General features: G+C 45.7%; 1 protein-coding gene across 7 annotated transcripts in view; it reads right to left on the bottom strand.

The window, feature by feature from the left end:
• Nucleotides 1-21124, bottom strand: part of DISC1 (DISC1 scaffold protein) — a 371035-nt gene that overhangs the window by 206047 nt on the left and 143864 nt on the right. For all 7 annotated transcript variants that reach the window (XM_032313944.1, XM_032313945.1, XM_032313946.1 and 4 more), the window contains exons 7-8: nt 11798-11852; nt 7472-7574 (exon numbers count right to left, since the gene is read on the bottom strand). In XM_032313944.1, the coding sequence (XP_032169835.1) occupies nt 7472-7574; nt 11798-11852 (158 nt within the window). The remainder of the gene's footprint in view (nt 1-7471; nt 7575-11797; nt 11853-21124) is intronic.

The raw sequence follows: 21124 nt of genomic DNA, 5'->3' as shown, positions 1-21124 counted from the left end.
CTTTTATGTTCACTGAAATACATGTTGTTATTTCTGCTTTATAGTGGAGAAAACTGAAACCTAGAGAAAAAAACATCTTGGGGGGTTACATAGCAATAAAATGAAAGGCAGGTTTCCACCTCAAACAGAACTCCTGAATCCTTCTTAGGTTCTAAACTATGCTATTTACTTCTTCATTATTATTATTTAAAAGGGAGATTTCAACCCGGTGTAAGTGGGAGAAATATGACAAAATGTTTTCCCACATTAAAGGCATTCTGGACACCTAGCACATAACGTTTCTGTCACTGAAATGCACAATTCCCAATTCCATGCCTGGATAAGTATCTTTTGAGATCCTGTTTATTGTCTATCACTCAAGTGGGCAGATATAGGGGAGAACTAGTCACTACCCTGCTCTCCAGGAAGCCACCATCAAATAAAGAAGAGAAGACGTGTTCTAAGAAATGGGCAAATTCACTCTAGGGGACCTCAGAGAAGGAAGACTTTTCCAGAAGGGGAGACAGAGGCAGGTTTCATGAGGAAAGAATGTAAGGTTTCCAAAAGAAGAAACGGAAACCTGATTAGAGAACAAAGGGCTTGTCTTCAGCGGGAGGCAGGCATGTGGCCGAGGTGTGCACGAGGCCCACGAAGAAGGTGGATCCAAACAGGAGGGGGTCCAAGATGCCAAGGTGATGGGCTTGACCCATTTTGGAAAAGCCAAGTCCAGAGAAGGAGAGCAGACTGGACCTCCTCAAGCTTTGAGCTATAAATAGCAACACAACTAAAACATTTCCTGGATCCATGGTTCCTTTCTTGTACAATAACCAAGTCAGGGCTGCTAAGGACGGAGCCCCCATGGAGGGCTACCAAGTACTTCAAGTTTGATGGATTCAGGGTTTGGGAAGAGGAGAAAGGTTCTGGAGGTGGATGGCGGTGATGGTTGTATGGAAATGTGGATGTACTTGACACCACTGAGCTGTACACTTAGAAATGGCTACAAGGGTAAATTTAATGTGTCTATATATTTCATCACAATAAAAAGATGTCCCTTAAAAAAAAAAAGAATTTCAAGGGACATACCGCCCTGTGCCCAGGATGGTTTGGGGAAGACCAGCTCAGAGGTGTGACTGCCTCTAGACAGGGCAGCCACGGGCACAATGTGATGCCTTCTAATATCCTTTCCCCGCCGGGCTCAGGGAGCCCCAGCCTTTCTGCTGGACCATATTTTCAAGCAAGAGAGGTGATCCCAAGTGAGGTGGGCGCCAATGGTGTCTCCAGGGACACAAAGCAGAATACACCACAGTGTGCAATCTCCTTCTACAAACAGTTCAGAGAGAAAATAAGTCAGAGGGGTGCCTGGGTTGCTCAGTCGGTAAAGCGGCTGCCTTTGGCTCAGGTCATGATCCGGGGTCCCGGGATCGAGCCCCACGTCGGGCTCCCTGTTCAGCGGGAGTCTGCTTCTCCCTCTGACCCTTCCCCATCTCGTGCTCTCTCTCTCTCTTTCTCTCAAATAAATGAGTAAAATCTTTAAAAAAAGAAAATAGAAAAGACTACCTAGGCAGGGAAGTGCCTGCACAGAAGGTTTGCTGGGATGGCAGGAAACACGTTCTCAGATGCCCTGCAATTCACAGCAAGCTCTCGAGGCCAGGATCCTGTTTATTGTCTATCACTCAAGTGGGCAGATACAGGGGATAAAACTTGAGAGAGATCATGAGTTAAAACCTGGGTCCCTTCCTTGATCCTGAGGGAAAATGTATAGTGAGAGACGTGCACATTTTATATATGCAGAAAGAGTGCAAATTCCCCAAGAGACAGTTACTACCACAACCAAAGCCATGATAAAATGCTACACTGCCCCCGTTACTATTTCATAAGCATTTGGGGCTCCATTCCAAGCCCATGAGGTAAATCATGGCTTGATTTAGTCCTCCCTGATTACTGAAACTGGCCAAGAGCTCTGTGATGAAAATACAGAAAAGTAAACACTGATCCCTGAAGGAAGTCCCATCAGTGACACCGTGACCCAGTCTCTGTGACTCTAATGGGCCCCTTCCTAAATGCCATGGGAGGATTTGTGCAGACGACTGTCCTGCCTTTGCCATCATCCCGCACGTCCACCTGCCTGCTCTCCAGCAAAAGAACCCTACCTGGGCCTGCACAGAGGCTCTTTAAAACACCTGTCAAAATATTTTATTCCACAAAGGCCACCATTAAAACCCTCCAGCTAAAAATTCTAAAGCCAACACTGATTTTATCCACTCTGTTCCTTCTAATTTTATCCTTCATCCTGAACTCAAATCTCTCCCTCCTCCACTTCACAATGTCTGGGCTTGCTTTTCTGAGGTCATTATTTGAGAGTCTGACTTGGTTGATAATGGAGCTCTAGTTAGAGCAATGGTCTCACTTGGCCCTTCCAACAAGCCAGGATGGGGATCTTATAATGATTGTCCTTGATTTCTAAGAAGAAACTAAGACCCAGGGAGTCACCTTCTCAAGGTCACAAAGTTTTGGAGTTCTAAGATCCCACATGAGGTTACTGAACTTGAACTGGGTTTTTCCAACCTCGTGTTAGGTGCTATTCTACCAAATACAGCTCAGGAAGTGATTTGTCACCCATAAAGGGAGGGAGCACGAAGGGGGTTGGGGAAGGAATCCTGCACCTGGGTAGGCTGTGTCACCCATCAGTCTCCAGCACTCACTATGACTTTCATCTAGGGGGACATGCCACAAACATGCACATGCACACACACTCACACACACACGGTGTACTGCAGAAGTCCACAGACGTCTCCATCTGTAACGATCCTCCTAAAATCACTCATGTTTACACCCCCAAATTTGAGCTAACCTTCTTTACTGGAAAAAAAAAAAGAATGAAAGAAGGAAATCCAGTACTAAAAATCATCAAACTCCAAAAATAACAGAGTCCTGACTCTTTTTTCTGGCATAACACCGTACCTTTGAGGAACTCCAAGCTCCAGTACATGTGGTTAGGCAAGACCTCACGCTCTGTCACTCAAAGCCTCCCCCTCAGCCATATCAAGGCTCTGTGCTAGGAGCTTGTACCAGCAGAACAAACACAAGTGACCAGCCCCTGGGCCAGCACTCCCCACACCATGCCGCCACCTCGCCACAGAAGCTCTTCCGGCTGGAATTGGCCATTTTCTGTCTGTTTTGTTGCTTTCTTCCCATCACTATGATTTCCTGAGAGAGCAAAAAGCATTTTCTGTGAGCAGAGCCCTTTTGAACATTAGGCATTTTAGATGGCCACATACTTCACAGAGAAGACGGGGAACAAAACACTCAAACACACGGATTTTATGTAAAACACAGACTGCCTCTAACAGTGTGAGAAAGTGTGGTACCTAGTGAGAGATAAATGACAATGGCCATATCATCTCTACAAATTGCACTCTGACCAGCAACCTAACGCAATCCTCCTGGGGGACATGAACCCCCATATCTACAAGAACCAGTCCAGGAAGCCAGCCTGCTCCAAGGCAGTCCCTAGGAAGAAAGATTGTTATTCTAGCAATAATCCAGGAAACTGAACAATCATTTCTATAATAATTGGTCCAAAATGGCCAGGATTTTATTAATAACTGACAGCTTCCCTAATTTTTGTCCCTGCTTCCAACTTAGGACCAGCCAGAAAAAGCCAAATACATTCTCTGAAACGATCACACGGGATGCTCTCTAATTAGCCTGCCTCTCGCTTCCCCAGCCTCCCGTCAGAACATACCTGAAGCCTTCCCCTTCTTCTACTGCAAAGCTTTCCCACTTTTCTGCCTGCCTTTGAGTCTCTGCCAAAACACGGGTAATGGTGGCTGACTCCATTGCCACCGTAAGTTCTGAAACAGCTTTCACGTCTTCTCATTTGGTGGGTCTCATTTATTTCCACACTGGACAGACATCATCTTTGAAAAATCTTTGCTGGGCATCTCATCTCCTCCAGCCATTGATGTAAATTTTTTAGAGAGAGGGAGACATTCTGAGCTTATCTAGAAAACCTTGTTTGTGCCTAGATACGCTTCTATGTAGACACTAAGGTATTTGAATTGCAGCTGATTTTTATTCTCTGTAATGAAAAATCAAATTGGATAGAACCATCATTTAAAAAAAAAATAAATTGGCTTGGAGTACCTGAGACATCTTGGTATGCTACTTAGGAATAAATGATGATCTGAACTGTTTGTTCCTTGGAAACAAATGACAGGAAGCAGGTGGGCAAGGAAATATACCACAAACGGAGGGATGACCCAAAGGAAGTATGAAAATAACAGATTCTAGGGATCAGCAATCAACAAATGAGGTGCATTTTTTCTTAACATAATTACTCTTATTGACTGTCTTCTGAGTGCCCAGCAAAGCCAAGGGAAAAATAGCAGAGTGACTCAACAGATGGACGGCATCAACAACAGTGGGTGATCCAAGCAGGGAAAGGCGGGAGCCAGAAATGAACGCACCATGTCAGTATCAGGGCAAGACCAGAAGCTGGGCATCAGGGAGACAGGCTTGGAGCCTGAGGGACAGGAAACGGTCAGAGCGAGGGCAGGCTGCCTGCAGATGAAGACCGGGACACTCATCAGGTTACAGAGCCTGGGTGGCTCAGGCAGTTAAGCATCTGCCTTTGGCTTAGGAGATGATCCCAGCGTTCTGGGATCAAGCCCTATTTCAGGCTCCCATTTCAGGCTCCCAGCTCAGCAGGAAGCCTGCTTCTCCCTCTGCCTCTGCCCCTGCCTCCGCTCCCCGACTCATGCTCTCTCTCTCACTCTGCTCTCTCTCTCAAATAAATAAACAAAATCTAAAAAAAAAAAAAAAAAAGAAAGAAAGAACGAACTCACTGTTAAACATAAATGAGCTAGGACTTCGTGAATCTGACTATAAAACCATCTCTTATTCCCAGTCTCTGCAGATAGCAAAGCATTCTTACATTAAGAGAAGGTCTCAGTCTATAAACCAAATCAAGGAGTGAAGCGAAGAAACTTTCAGAAAAAGGCCCTCTGGGAATCTTTTTTTTAAGATTTTTATTTATTTATTTATTTATTTATTTATTTTATTTATTTGACAGAGAGAGACCACAAGTAGGTAGAAAGAGAGGAGGAAGCAGGCTCCCCACAGAGCAGAGAGCCCGATGTGGGGCTCGATCCCAGGACCCCGGGACCATGACCTGAGCCGAAGGCAGAGGCTTTAATCCACTGAGCCACCCAGGCGCCACCCTGCTCTGGGAATCTTAAAGGAACCCTCTAAGACCCTCTTCAATCAAGAGGACGTCCAACCATCCTGAGGGCAATGCCCCTCAGCGTTTTCGCAGGCTGACCAAATGGGAAAAGGCTTCTTTCTCTTGGAGAGGTTTGTCATGGCTTTTGTCTAACGGAGTGAGGGTTTGCCATTCTGAACTCACGAAGATAGGTCTGTCAAGACCCGACAGGACGTGCCTTTTCCCTGCTCAGATCCTCCCTGCTGTGGAGCTCAGCTCAAAAGCAAACAGAACGCACAATATGTACAGAATGATACCCACTCTGGCACTGGCACGGCCCACAGGGACAGCCTGTGACTGGAAAGCCTGTTTGCCAACAGCCTACAAAGTAATCAGGAACTAGCAAGGTCAAGGGGGGAGTTCTCATCCCAGCTAATTCAGGTCACCCCTCTTCCGATCAGGCCTCACGGGTGCTCTCAGCGGATCAAAGAACTAAACATGAAACACCGGCCCCATAGGCAATGTACCACCAGAAGAATTTTCCCTGGGATTCTTTTTTTTTTTTTTTTAAGATTTTATTTATTTATTTATTTGACAGACAGAGATCACAAGTAGGCAGAGAGGCAGGCAGAGAGAGAGGGGGAAGCAGGCTCCCGCTGAGCAGAGGGCCTGATGCGGGGCTTGATTCCAGGACCCTGAGACCATGACCCGAGCGGAAGGCAGAGAGGCCCAACCCACTCAGCCACCCACTCAGCCAACCCACAACCCAACCCACTCAGGCACCCCTTCCCTGGGATTCTAAAAGGAGATTATTCACATTGGAGAGAGGGTTTTCTGCGCTACCTTCGTGACCATCTCCTCCCTCAAGCTTAATAGAGACCCATCCACCTGTGTTCCTCAGGAAGATAAATGGATTAAGAAAGGCAAAAACACTAACTCAGAAGCGAGATTGCGTTCAATCTTCTTTTTTTTTTTCTCTTAGCAAATGGGGCCATAATTTCAAGTAAATGGCATGTGAAGCTGTTGAGAGCCGAGCCCCACACTTGCATTTCGATGTTGCTCTGGTTGTAAATAACACGCCCGACTACACCAGGAGCCAAATTGCTCGTTAGCTGCCAACATTAGTTGTTTAATGATCTGGAGAGCAGAAGCTGCCAATTATTGTATTCCTTCTTAAAATGCCATTTAAAACCCATACATGTAATTATTATACCTTTTTGTTAAATTTTTTATGATGCTTCTGAAGCCGATGAGCTGTAGGGTCACTCAACCTATCGAAGTCAGGGAATCCTTGGAGGATGTCACGACACAGCTGGATTAAGAAGCTATGAATCAGGGGCATCTGGGTGGCTCAGTGGGTTAAAGCCTCTGCCTTCGGCTCGGGTCATGATCCCAGGGTCCTTGGATCGAGCCCCGCAACGGGCTCTCTGCTGGGTGGAGAGTCTGCTTCCTCCTCTCTCTCTGCCTGCCTCTCTGCCTACTTGTGATCTCTGTCTGTCAAATAAATAAATAAAATCTTAAAAAAAAAAAGAAGAAGAAGAAGAAGAAGAAGCAGCTACAAATCGCCTGAACGTGAGCCCTTGCTCTGCCACCACTTAGCTAACTGAGTGAACTTAACCAAAGGACACGTCCCAGGGCCTCAATCTCCTAATCTGTTCACTGGGACCCCGTATCTCTTCCACCTACCTAACACAGCTGTTACGAAAATGAAATAAAATAACAGCACAGGGTACGATATTATTTTCAGAGACCTACTAATGAATGGGAAAATGTATCCCTAAGAACTACCAGATGATGGAGCGATGATGATACACCGAGAATCCTCTAGGAATCTACCATCTCCGACTGGGATGGTAAATTAAGTGTATTACTTTAGCTCCAGTTACTCTCTCTCCTTATAGGAAGGGGCAACCACACCCAACAACCTGCGAGCCTCTACAGACACACATGGCAACTACGTAAACATCTGAAACATCTGCTGGGATGACAAGGTCTCCAGAGAGCCTCTCCTGTCTTCAAGAAACAGAAACCAGAAGTCCAAATAGGATGCAGATAACTTCTTGTTTCATTACATGTGCATACACAGTTTTAATAGTCTTACAAGGAGGCCATGCTGCCCGATCAGTCCATGAGTTTTAGGAAGACTTCCCACAAACGCTCTGAAATGTGCAAGTATGACCTAAGTAAGAGGTAGAACATTACTCGAGGTTGAAACCTGGAGGCGGAGGCAGCTGGCACTATGCCCCTCCACCGTTTCAGTGTCCCCCACTCCCCTCCACAGCCAGTTACCTGAGACGGCCAGCATTTTGGCTTCAAGCAACACCGGGAGTTGGTCTTCAATGTCACTCACTTTTTTCCTGAGAGTGCTGCCGAGTCTCTCGCTCGTACACACCTAGAGGGAGAGAAAGAGCCAGGACACGTCATTTGGTCAGGTAAAAACCAGAAGGCAGTGGGGCGGCCCGTCAGGATTTCTGGGTTTAAAAGCAATTGAGGGGGTGATAAAGAGTAATGGAGGGGAGTTATTTAAAAGTAGACAAGGATGGAAGGAAGGAAGGAAAAAGGAAAGAAAGGAAGAGCGAAGGGAGGGAAGAAGGAAGGAGAAAGAAAGGAAGGGAAGAAGAGAGGAAGGGAGAGAGAGGGGGGGGGAAGGAAAGATGGAAGGAGAAAGAAAGAAGAGAGAGAGAAGAAAAGAGGAAAAGGGGCAGGAAGGACGATGAAGGAACGGAGGGAAGCAGAGACGGAGGGGGATGGCGGGAGGGAGCGAGCACTGGCACACTCCAAGCCTCAGGTCCACACCTTCACCACACCCACCCACAAAAATGACAAGAGCTAACAGACCAGAGCACAACCGCAAACGAGAAAACCTCCCCACCCTGCCTACGCCCTCCCCAGGGTTACTCCCTCCGCCTGAAACATTCTGGCTCCAAGTGTAATTAGCCCACTCACACCTTTCAGGGCTCTGCTCAGACGTCACGTGGGAAGAAAGGCCTGGCCGATTACCCATATAAAATAGCAGGCCCCTCAACCCTGCCTCCCCTTCCTCCTTCCCCTCAAGGGGCCTTTCCCCACATGTCTTCCCCAGCAGACACTATCTGTTTTATTCTTGTTCTCCTAGCATCTCTCTCCACGAGGATGCAAGCTCTGTGTGAGCAGGGACTTTGCTCTATTCCTGGCAAGTCAGACTTGAAAAACAGACAAGGAGACCTCAGCGAGGTTGACAGGTTTTATCATGTATTTTTCCAGGATACCCAAACACTTCCTACATTTTTCTTCGCTCTTTCAAAAATAGCAAAACTGAAATCCCACTTTTCTTTTCCAAATGTCTTGGGTTATCTTTTATTTTGTTTGAAACCAAAACATCACATTTTTTTCTTTTGTTTAAAGCAAAAACCTCATATTTGATTGCTATCTACACCCTCACTAGTGAGCTACCTAAAAAAACCTCCAGTTCAACAAAAGCACATAGCTCAGTTGAATAACAACAAACGTGTGTATGGAGACTTTTGGGGTGGTCTACAAAGGATCCCTCTTTTCTTCCTAAAAATTTGATTCCATTCAAAAACTAAAATTAACCCCGTTGGGTTCCTAGAACCCAGAGAAAATGTAAAATTCAATTTCCCCAGAAGAATCTAGATCTTAATAGATACCATCAAGTAGAATTGTTTTGCTTATCACAGACTGAAAATGAAATTATTTTTGGAATCCAAGCAGACCTCACCCATCCTGCCTAAAATGTTATACTATTTCTTTCATGGCCTTAAATATGTTCTTTTCCATCAAGCAGCTGTAACTTCCCACATCACAAAACTCATTCTCTGGGTCAAGACCACAGTGTGATGGCCTCCACGCCTCAGCTAACATCAGCAGCGATGAGTATTCCCCTGCCCCAAGTGAGAATTCTGAGACCCTCTAAATGGTCCTGAGATTTGTCGGAAGTCAGAACACCCACATTTGGGTGTTAAAAAGAAGAGGCTCTAGAAACTTCCCCATACCACTGGGTCTTGGGTTGGCCCAGGGCCCGACGGCAGGCCCATCCCCTTCCATCCGTGTAAGAATGTCACTGGATGTCTGAGAACACTTCTGCTAAGCCTGTAACACCACCCATAATTCTTATGTCTCATCCAATGTATGTTCGGTCTTCCTGATTTTAGTTAACAGCTTCTGTTAATCATAATTGGGTCAGCTTCTCCTTTGTTGAGCAAATCTATCCTTCAAGCTGTCACTATTAATAGGAGACTGTCTTTCTAAATCTTATTAAATTGCAATGTACATTCTTTCAAGCACTGCTGGATGTAATCCAGTATCTACCAATCTCCAGATACTCCGTTTATTTCCAACTATTTCTTCCATCTCATTTATCCCTTAATTACCTGGTTTGGGGAACCAAAAGCGCCAAAGAAATGTAATGAATGAAGGAGGGTTCCATCTCTCTTTGAGGGAAGAATCAAAAGAGGATCAGACCTATGTATTTAAGGTCATGAGTCATGAGTCAGTCGAGTGCACAGTATAAAACTGTTTCTGTGTGACTGGGCAGTCGTAATTCTGTGTGGACTAATATATGTCCCCAAACACACACACACACACACACACACACGTGAGAGAGAGTGCACGCACACACACACTCATGTCTGTACGGACATACACACCCACTTAAACACACAGGTACATACCCCCTGAAAATCTGCATCTCCTTTTCATTTCCAGGTAAAATGGGACCCTGAGGGATTCATTATCAAATGAAGCTTTTAGATTTACATTTTAAAATCTTAGCTATGAATTCTTTAATCTCCTCGAAAAGCAAGGGAATTAGGAGTTATTCATAAGTGCGTTAGAGAAGGTATGCAAACAAAGCCAATCACTTTTGGCATTTGGGCAAATCCAAGAGCTTTAGCAGTAGCTGGAGATTATCAACAAATCCCACTATCGTGTGCATATGTTAATATATGTGTGTGCATAATATAAAATGTCCTAAAAAATACACTCCCATATCAACACCACACACGTTCGTACGAGGCACACCTGTCTGCTCACTGCTGGGACAGGGACTCGTTTAGATCACACACAGCATGTTCTTCTACTCAACAAACCCACACGCCAGAGTACTTCCACAAGTTAATTCTGTGTAGCAGTTGGGATGCACCAGATAAATGGCACATGTTTACACCAGAAAATACAGGAGAAGGAATACTCCTGCCCCCGTCCCAGGCAGGAAGCTTTGGTATCTCCAAACCTCCCCAGGGGCTCTGCCTGAAGGTCACGTGGCAGACGCCACAGAACATGAGTACTAGTTGGTGACATCATTCAAACATACTAAACAGAAATTCCAGTATGCCCTCTAGCACTTCCCCTCCCGCTTCATGTGACAGAAGGGGTAAACCAAGTCAGTGTCTCTTGAGCAGGGAAGAAAGTCTCTAAGCCCTGCGCAACGGGAGAACCCATGACAAAAGCCCTTTCCTGAAGCCCTGCCTGGGGATTCTGCTCCTCTTGCGGCTCTGCAGAAAGCTGCCCCTTGGGTCTCGTCTTGCATGTCTTCGGGCAAGTCTTCTGGTGGGACATCACTGCCTCTCAAACTGCCACCGTATGACTTTGTAGTACAATCATTTAATGTTTTGTTTTGTTTCGTTTTTCAGAAAATGGACACAAAAACTGAAAAAAAAGGGCGAGGAAGACCTGTGGACACTTTTGCCAACAACACAGCCCCAGTCTCAGCCCAGCTGTGGTGGCACACAAGCCCACTGGCAGGTCTCCCTGATCTCACTCCTGGGCGCTGGGGGAGGGCAAGAGAACATTCCTTCCAGGCCAGTGGACTCTAGCCTGCTTTGCTCTCCACTCAGACACCTGTTCTTGGGTACATCCTGACCATCCTATAACCAGCCCTGGCTCTCAGACCTAAACGCAAATAATTAACGATTCATCCGAGTTCTCTGCTGCCCATTCGGTGATTCACAGAGTAACTGATCCTGCTTCTCAGTGTGTCAATAACTCGCTCACACAGAACTATCTCTGCAGGGAAGGATTTTCTTTTGTAAACTGTGCTTATCCTAACTAACCATGACATTGGCTATTTAATTGAGTTGGCTATGTGTTCCCAGGGAATAATGCAGGAGTGCGCTATCTGTATACAATCCAAGGTCCTGGCATGAAGTATAAATGGCAGAGAATATAGGCAAAATGATTCTGAAGTCAGCTTAAAACGTTTATAAAAACTCCTGCTATGCCTTTTCCAAAACCTGTTTGTGAGGATCCCAGGAATCTGTCTTCCTGGAAGAAAAACAATTAATGTTTCAGATTACTCCCATCTGCAAAGCCTTTTCATGCAAAGGCATTTGATGGTACCCGAAAGCACTCATTTTCCATTCCCTAACACTGGCAGCTCCTGGGAGGCAAAGGCCAAACCGGTCAATTCCTGGGGGACCAGAAGCCAGGACCTCCACCAGGGCAACAGCCCCCTAACCAGCTCTTTGCGCTCATTGCCTGGCCTGTCAAATGGCTCTATAACGTCCTCACTTCTTTCATAGCCATGAGCTAGTCTGAAATTTCATGCGAGCTAGACATGATATTAAGTCAAAAGAAAACTTGAAAGACTTTAGAAAATGGGCATATAAGTGTACTTACCTTAGCAGTGATTTCCTTAAGGGACAAGTTGAGGGATTTTATCTGTTCTTGGAGGCTAGAAGAATGAGAAAGAGGACATCGGTCTTCTTGAAGTCATAGTTCCATACCACAACATACAGAAATACTGTGAAATGGTGAACTTTCCATCAGCCCAAAGGCTGAGGAACAGTGGGAATTTGACTTTGGAATTAGCAAGTTGCTAGGAAGCAGATTTCCCCTTCCTAATTATGCTCCACTTAGGCTAGTACTTAAATCTGTTCTTTCCATAGTAAACATCTCTATAGCCCATAGATAGGGAAAGGAACAACTCAGATGTCCCGGAAGCAAAGGGTGAAAATTTTACATTCTTATAGCCCTACCTTCCAAGAAGGATGGTCTACACAAGGTAACATTTCATGAGCAGTAATCAGACATTGTCTATCTGGGCCCACTGTTTAATCCAACAAATGTGCACTGAGCGCCTTCCGGGTTTAGCAGCAAAGTAGAGCATATAGGAGATACGTATACTTTAAGTATAGAATATCCTCACTCTCTTTAGGCTTATCCTTTCCTCCTTTTTCTCCTTAGCTCTATTCACCTTGACACATTCATTTATTCAGGTAATTTCTCTCTACCCCACTGGAATGTAAGTTCCATCACTGCAGCAACCATCAGTTGGGTTCACTCCTGTATCCCTACTGCTTAAGACAATTCTGCAGCTTATAAGGAGGCACTCAGTCAAGATCTACAGAATGGATGGGTGGATGGATGGATGGACAGATGGATAAAACTAAGAATCAGATCTTATTCTCAGTGTTGTTACCTAAAAGAGAGGAAGTACACACAGACAATCAACTACAATACAAAGCAAGATGAAAAAATTACTATCGAGGATAGGAACCCAGTGTTAAGGTCAAACTGCTTCCAAAAAATTGTTACAGGCAAGGGCAGCTGGGTGGCTCGGTCAGTTAAGCATCCAGCTTTTGGTTTCAGCTCAGGTTATGATCTCCGGGTCGTGGGATTGAGTCCCACGTGAGGCTCGACACTCAGTGCAGAGTCTACTTGAGATTCTCCCCCCCACCACTCCTCTCCTGTTCAGGCACTCTTTCTCTCAAAAATAAATAAATGAAATCTTTTTTTTTATTTTTTTTAATTTTTTTAAAATTTATTTAACAGACCGAGATCACAAGTAGGCGGAGAGGCAGGCAGAGAGGGAGGGCAGGAAGCAGGCTCCCTGCTCAGCAGAGAGCCCAATGTGGGGCTCGATCCCAGGACCCTGGGACCATGACCTGAGCCGAAGGCAGAGGCTTAACCCACTGAGCCACCCAGGCGCCCCATAAATGAAATCTTAAAATAAAAAAAAAAAAAACCTATCACAGGCAGATACTGTCTCCAAGGGCACAGGGGAAACAGTAAGGTGGGTAACAATTTAGAAAACCATGGTATTAGTGGGAGAGCTTCCTGGAAGAGGTGGAAAGTGAATTGGGTCTCAAGGGAAAAGAAGGAATAATGAAAGTCCAGAGAAAAGAGGAGTCCAGCTGGCCCATATGGCTCACAGAGGTGAACTGTGATGGACAGGAAGGGGAAGGATTGTTTCTAATGGGAATGGGGAAGTGGGGGGCAGGGATAGAAGGGAGAAATCAGTCCACATCTGCAATGTGTGCTCGTTTATTTAGGAAAATAAGTGAAGGAAATGCTAATATTTATTTAATCTCAGTGGTGGGTAAATGAGTATATGTTATATTTTTCAATGTGCTTAGAATATTTACAATCAAAATAATTCTTAAAGGAATATCAAGGACAAGGTAGAGTCAATATTGAAGGCTGGGCTAAGCAGTTCTGAGCTTTATCCCACAGGCAAGGGGAAATCACTCTAGTTTTGTGCAGGAAAGCAATAGGAAAGAAATGGGGTATTTCTGGAAAATTACTTGGTCAGCACTATGGGAGGTGACTTAGAGGAATCAAGCAGGCACCTTCAGCAGAAGCCCAGCTGCGAGGCCCAAAGCAAGCACAGAGGGACAGAAGGCAGGAAGGAATGGAAGGTGGTGATCCTTTCATTATGTTGATGCTGAGAAACAGTGGAAACATATGCTCTGGATCTTCTCATTCATTCATTCATTCTTCACAAACTCATTAATTCTTTCAACATTTCCTGGGCACCTAGTAAACTGGGAACTCAGAGCATAAGACCTGGCTCTTGCCCTCAACATCTCATTGCTTCAAACAGTAGCCCAAAAGAAAAACATTAAAAAAAAAAAAAAAGGTATAGGTAATGGAAGAGAAAAGGCTACTTAGCAAAATGGAGAGCTGCAAATGCAGGGAAGGTCAGATTTTCTGGGGTCTGTGGGGATTGAGGTCAGAAAAAATTTCTTTGGCAGGGATAACAAAGTATCCAAGGGAGGTGGCCAATTACCACATTGCTGCTGTTCTTCAGCTGTAAGAACTGGTTTTGAACATCATCACCTCCACCAATTTATGACTTCTGACTACAAGCAAATTCATTTCCATTGCAAATACCCTGAAGCTAGGGAAGGCCCCTTCTATTTTTTTTTAACATTGCCATTTTTCTCTTTAATTATAAAACACTACAGATATACAGATAAAGGGCTAGTATCCAAAATCTATCAAGAGCTTATCCAACTTAACACCTAGAGGACAAATAATCCAATCAAGAAATGGGCAGAAGACATGAATAAACATTTCAGCAAAGAAGACATCTAAATGGCCAACACATGAAAAAGTGCTCCACATCACTCAGGGAAATACAAATCAAAACCACAATGAGATACCACCTCACACCAGTCAGAATGGCAAAAATTAACAAGTCAGGAAATGAAAGATGCTGGTGAGGATGTGGAGAAAGGGGAACCCTCCTACACTGTTGGTGGGAATGCAAGCTGGTGCAACCACTCTGGAAAAAAGCATGGCAGTTCCTCAAAAAGTTGAAAACAGAGTTACCCTACAACCCAGCAATCACACTACTGAGCATTTACCCTAAAGATACAAAAGTAGTGATCCAAAGGGGCATGTGCACCCGAATGTTTATAGCAGCAATGTCCACAATAGCCTAAATATGCAAAGAACCCTGATGTCCATCGACATATGAATGGATAAACAAGAGGTGGTATATATATACAATGGAATACTATGCAGCCATCAAAAGAAACGAACTCTTGCCATTTGCAACAACGTGGATAGAACTAAAGGGTATTATGCTGAGCGAAATAAGTCAATCAGAGAAAGACAATTATCATATGATCTCCCTGATATGATATGGAAGTTGAGAGGCAGGGTAGAGGGTTTAGGGGGTAGGAAAGCAAAAAATGAAACAAGATGGGATCGGGAGGGAGACAAACCATAAGGGACTCTTAATCTCAGGAAACAAACTGAGGGTGGCTGAGGGGAGGGGGGTGGGAGGGATGAGGTGGTGGGGTGATGGACACTGGGGAGGGCATGTGCTATAGCGAGTGCTGTGAAGTGTGTAAGCCTGATGATTCACAGACCCGTACCCCTGGGGCAAATAATACATTCTATGTTAATAAAAGATAAATAAACAAACAAATAAATAATTTTAAAAACTGCAGATATGTAGAATAAAAATAAATATAAATATAAGAGAATCCTGTGTATTCAGCATACGGATTTCACAGATGTTAGTATTTGCTTTCTTTTTTTTTTTTAATTATGTTATTCACCATAGAGTACATCATTAGTTTTTTTTTGGTTTTTTTTTTTAAAGATTTTATTTATTTATCAGAGAGAGAGAGGGGAGAGAGCAAGCACAGGCAGACAGAATGGCAGCAGAGGCAGAGGGAGAAGCAGGCTCCCGGCCGAGCAAGGAGCCCGATGTGGGACTCGATCCCAGGATGCTGGGATCATGACCTGAGCCGATGCCTGGGTGGCTCAGTTGGTTAAGCAGCTGCCTTGGGCTCAGGTCATGATCCCAGCGTCCTGGGATCGAGTCCCACATCATTAGTTTTTGATACAGAGTTCCAGGTCCCTTCTAAACAAGTCATCCCCGCTTCAGATGAACATTCAGCGGAAGAGGAGCACCCCTTCGAGCTGACATAGACCAGGGCACGCGGCAGCAGGATGTTCTGGATTCAGGAGTCACAATAGGACCAACCCGAGTGTGCTCGGTGGGAGAGGTGAGAACGCACATCCGGAGTCCTGCCTGGAGAATTCTAGCCGGCAGCATGCAGGCCAGGTCTTTTGAGAGGATGTAAATTTGAGCGCATGCAAGCATGGAGAGCAGGGAGTGGACCCAGCCACTCAAGATGCCGGGGGGAGAAGGACAGAAGGTGTCGAAGAGGCACCGGTACCGGCTCTGCCTCTGATTCTGGAAGCGGCACTAGCTTCATGCTGCTAAGGTCTGCCGTCCATGCTTCAAAGTCCCCGCAGTTCTGCAGAAAGGCACTTTCCCTTACCAGGCTGATGGGAGTCCCTGCAACTCACTACTTTGCAGGAAACAGTTCACCACAACATCAGTCCTACATCATGAGCACTGAATAGTGTTTTATGAGTCGGTGTGTGCGGCCACACACAAAGACTAGTTCGGGCGTTAACAATGAAGAGGGACGGACGGTGCGTCCACTTACTGCCCCGGAAAATTCAGCGGACCAAACAGCGGTGCCTTTAACTCATGCTCCATAGGTCGAGAACCAGCCTCCCAGGGGCGAACACAATTCACTGGTCTTGGCGGGCTCTGGTCCTGACCCAGAAAGAAAACGAGTCTCCTCTCTAATATCCATGTTAGAGCAGGGAAGCAGTGATGCAGATAATTGAATGCATTGTTTCATATTTGATTTGATTTATATTTAATTTATTTAATTTATGCGGTATTACTTTTTGCAGTAGATTTACCTTCTTAATTATGTTTTGCTCAGGCTAATATTAACATTAGTTGCATCCCTGGGGTATACACGGAATGAAAGCAATGGGGGGCAGAAAGATATGAATAATGTTCATAGTAGGCTAGTGGTTTTCAAGCTATTTTTAGCAGCACAACTCTTCCGGACAAGTTTCACATACAACTGCAACCCCATATATAAAATCCATGACAAGGGGTCCACTCTGACGGAGGGTGGGTGTCCGGTGTGGGGCTCCAGCGATGTCATACTGAGCCCACACACTTAGTACCCCCCCACCACCCTATCGCCCATGAACCAGAATTCCAGGAGCAGAAATTCAAATTGAAAACCACAGAATTAGGTAAGTTAAATATTTATTTAAAAAGAGAAAGAGAAGAGAGCTACATGCACTTCAATGATTAAACTAGTCCCCGTGTTTCTTTTACGCTTGTGTATTACTGATGATAAATGGGACCTGTCTCCTCGGATCGAATACACCGATGCTGGAAAGCACATACACGGTCTCCACAGATAATATTTTAACAAACAGATCAGCCTTAATTTACTCAAACTGAGTATTTTTGTGCAAAGTGGCCATCCTAGGAATCGCAGTGTAAAACGTTTATTGAGCACTTACTGTGTACCAAATCTCTTCTATATTCCTAATGGACGTGAGCATGTGATAGTCTCACAACTCTGTGAGGTAGGTACTGGCATATCTACATTTTCAGACATGAAAACTCAGTCAATGACAGGTTTAAGTAATTGCCCCAGGGTTACCCAGCTGGTGATGGGGTAAATGAGGACCCAGGCGGTCCTGCTGTCTGTTTTCCTAACCACTCACTGGTACTGCCTCTCCTGGAGGCTTTGTCCTTATTCAAAGCATGCTCTCCCTGTCCAGCCTGCCTTCTAGAATCCCATTTTAGTATTATGTTAAATGTACGGTGCAATCACTATCAGTATCTGTGAATGTCCACTATTCCTTACTCACAAACTGGTGTTTAAATCATACAACCGACATGTACCTTCAACAAATGAAACCTTAGGAAAACCAAGACCACTGACCAGAATGTGCAGCCAAGAAAGCACATCAGGGGCAGGGGGGCCTGGAGCTGGTGGGCGCAAAAGGACTTGAGGGCAAAGGAGTCACCTCTGGGTTGATTGTGTCCCTCTCCCCTGGACTCATGACGTTGGTGTCCCAATCGTGAGACCTTATTTGGCGACAGAGTCTTTCCCGAGCCGATCAGGTTATAAAGCAAGGGCACGGTGGGGAACCCTAATCCGACATGGCTGGTGTCCTTATGGAAAAGGAAAATCCAGATACAGACACACGCACACACCGAGGGAAGACCATGTGAGGACCTCCCCTGTGAGGACACAGGGGCAGACAGCCCTCACTAAGCCAAGGAGAGGGGCTCCGGAGGAGCTAAAGCTGTCAGCGCCACCTTGCTCTTGGACTTCTAGCTTCCAAAATGTGAGCAGCAGATTTCTGTTCCTGAAGCTGCCCGGCCTGCGGTACCTTGTTACACTGCCCAGCAACCCAACCCATGGGGGGGAACTTCTCAATTTTCAACTGAAACTAACATGCAATTAATTATATGTGCTATTAAGATCCTACATACTGGTACTCTAAGGTCCAACCCTCCTCCCAATAAAAGTCACTTCTCCATAGCAGCAGGCAGACAAAGGACAACATGTGGTTCCTTTGTTCACTTCAGACTCACAGACGGTTCTGTGTGCAACCCACCCACGCAGCTGATGGAGAGGCTATCACGGACATGTGCAGAATGGCGAACGCTCTTACTGGTAGCGTGGGGGCTGTGGATTCGAGGGACGGCTCTAAGAAAAGTTTGCCTAAGGTGGGTGGCTCAGTCCATTAAGCGTCCAATTCAGGATTTTGGCACAGGTCATGAGATCTCAGGGTTTGAGATCGAGCCCCGCGTCAGGCTCCATGCTCAGCGCGGAGGCTGCTTGAGATTCTCTCCCTCTCCCTCTGCCACCCCCGTCAGCTCGCACTCTGTAAGTAAATTAAATAAATAAATAAAATCCCTTTTAAAAAAAGTTTACATAAAAATGTCTTTGATTTAAAAAATGAAATGAGTATGGGACCCCTGGTTTCGTATAGGAGCTCACAAAGGCCCAAGCCTCAGGTTAGGAACAAGAAGGGCTCTCTGAAACAGCCCCGCGGTATGGAGAGAATGCTACACTGCTGTCAAAAACTCCAATAATAAAACATTCAGCTTGGGGAGGGACAGACTGCTTTTCAGCACTAATGAGAAGGGAAGGTGGGGTGGAAATCAATCATGGTAACGAACCTGGTCCAGAGCCAGAAGGAGAGCTGCGCAAACACTACCCTCGCTTTGCCCTCACCACCGCTCAGCTCAGATTCGGCTCCAGCACCCGCGGGGAAAGCCGGCGATCGGCGCAGCCCACCTGCCATCAGGTCTCTGGTCGCCTCTCCCACAAACCCCTTCTTCTTGGCTCTGTCCTGCCACAGAGGCCTCCTGACAGCGCCCCCAGTCTGCCTTAGGGGGCACAGGCCCCTCTTCCTGGATGCTCCCCCTGCCCCTGAGACATGCACCAGGCCAGCCAACCCCCTTCAAGTCCTTGCTCTCATCTTACCCTCTCAGGCAGCCCAGCCTGACTGCCCCATTTAAATCTGCACATTCATATCCTCTCCTGTTCTGTCCCCACAGTGTTCACTACCTACTAACCTACTATGTGGCCAACTTGGTTATCACATATATTGTTTCCTTCTGCCTCCTCCCCACAGACAGAAAGCTGTCAATGGCAATGATCTTTCACGGAGAAGTTGCCGGCACATCGTAGGTACTTAAGTAATATTTGCTTCCTGTCTTCTTCCTAAAGAATACAGTAGCCCCTGCCTCATATGTGGTTCACTTTCCATGGTTCCATGGTGTCAGTTACCCACAGTCAACCAGTCTGGAAGCAGATGATGTCCTGAGCTGTCATCAGAAAGTCAGTTGTCGCCTAACGCTATGTCATATGCCTCCATCATTCACCTCACTTCATCTCCTCCCATGGCCGTTCATCTGCTCACATCGCCCCAAGAAGGGTGAGTGTGGTACCATGAGATGTTTTGAGAGAGAGACCACATTCATGTAACTTTTATTATAATACGTTGTTATAATCGTTCTATTTTATCATTAGTTATTGTTGCCAATCTCTTTCTGTGCCTAATTCCTAACTCAAACTTTATCATAAGTGTATTTAAGGAAGAGCACAGTATAGGTGAGGCTTGGTACTTACTCCCTGTGGTCTCAGGTATCCATTACAAGTCTTGGAACATTCCCAATGGATAAGAGGGACCTGCTTTAGGTGAAGCATGGTGGACCATCCCCTCCTCTATCGGAGGCACGCTCAAACCATAGGATGGTGGGAGGCACCGTCCCTGTCCCCACCTCCCAGGACTGTCCCAGCACCAGTGAAAATTAAAGGCCATGACTGCTCTTCACCATCTTGCTGTAGGCAGAGCTTTAGATGAGGAAGAAGAGATTAAAAACTTGGAGTCTACTCAGTAAGATCTCCACTCCTTTTCCCAAGTCCCATCTCTTAGAACTCTGCCTCTCTTTGACATCTCTTTTGGCTAGTTTCTCTTCATAGACTCTGTATTGGCTAAACTGTATTCCCCCAAAGTTTGTCCTAACCACCCCGCACTCTGCATCTCAGAATGTGACTGATTTGCAAATAGGGTCATTGCAAATGTAGTTAGTTAGGAAGAGCCTATAAAGGTGAGCCCTACTCCAACATAACTGGTGTCTTTACAAAAAGAAAAATTTTGATTCAGAAACACACATAAAAGGAGGAAGACAGTGGGAAGAGACACAGGGAGAAGATTGTCACCTATAAGCCAAGGAGAAAGACTTGGAACAGATCATTTCCTTCAAGGTCGTCAGAGGGGTCAGTCCTGCCCATACCTTGATCTTGGACACCTAAACATGACAAATGTCTGTATTTAAGCCACCCATCCACAGTACCTCGTTTTGGCAGCCCTAACAAACTAATGAAGACTGCATGGGGAGGGAGACGTGTGGAGAGCCAGAAGGTCAGAAGTAAGGACCAGGACTAGTCAAAGGGCAGCCACAGGTGTCTGCCTGGAGCCTGTCTCCAGCCAGTGCAAATGAGTCCTCACTGCTGCCAAAGCCAAGGCCACAGGGTCACTCTGTAAGATTCAGAGTGACAATGCTTAGAGTATCTTGCTCATCTTCCTCAATGACCTACCACTGCATTCGGTATCTATTTATTTGAAGACCCCTACACCCCAGTCAAATAGCAACCAACCACTAGTCGTTCCTGTTTCTCCAGACTCAGAGAAGCATAACTCAAAATCTTCATAAGAAACTTGACTCTGTACCCTCTCTTAGTAATTCTTTCAATGGTTCCCATAGGTCCAGGGCCCTTTGATGATCCTCTCTACTCTTGGAGTGAAGCATCCACTGGGCCAAAGATGCATGCCCATCCCGATCTGGACCAGACT

The sequence above is a fragment of the Mustela erminea genome, chromosome 14, assembly GCF_009829155.1.
Source record: "Mustela erminea isolate mMusErm1 chromosome 14, mMusErm1.Pri, whole genome shotgun sequence".
NCBI classification, from domain to species: Eukaryota; Metazoa; Chordata; class Mammalia; order Carnivora; family Mustelidae; genus Mustela; species Mustela erminea.
Note: the sequence above shows the minus strand (reverse complement) of the source record. Positions and strands in the feature narration are given on the sequence as shown.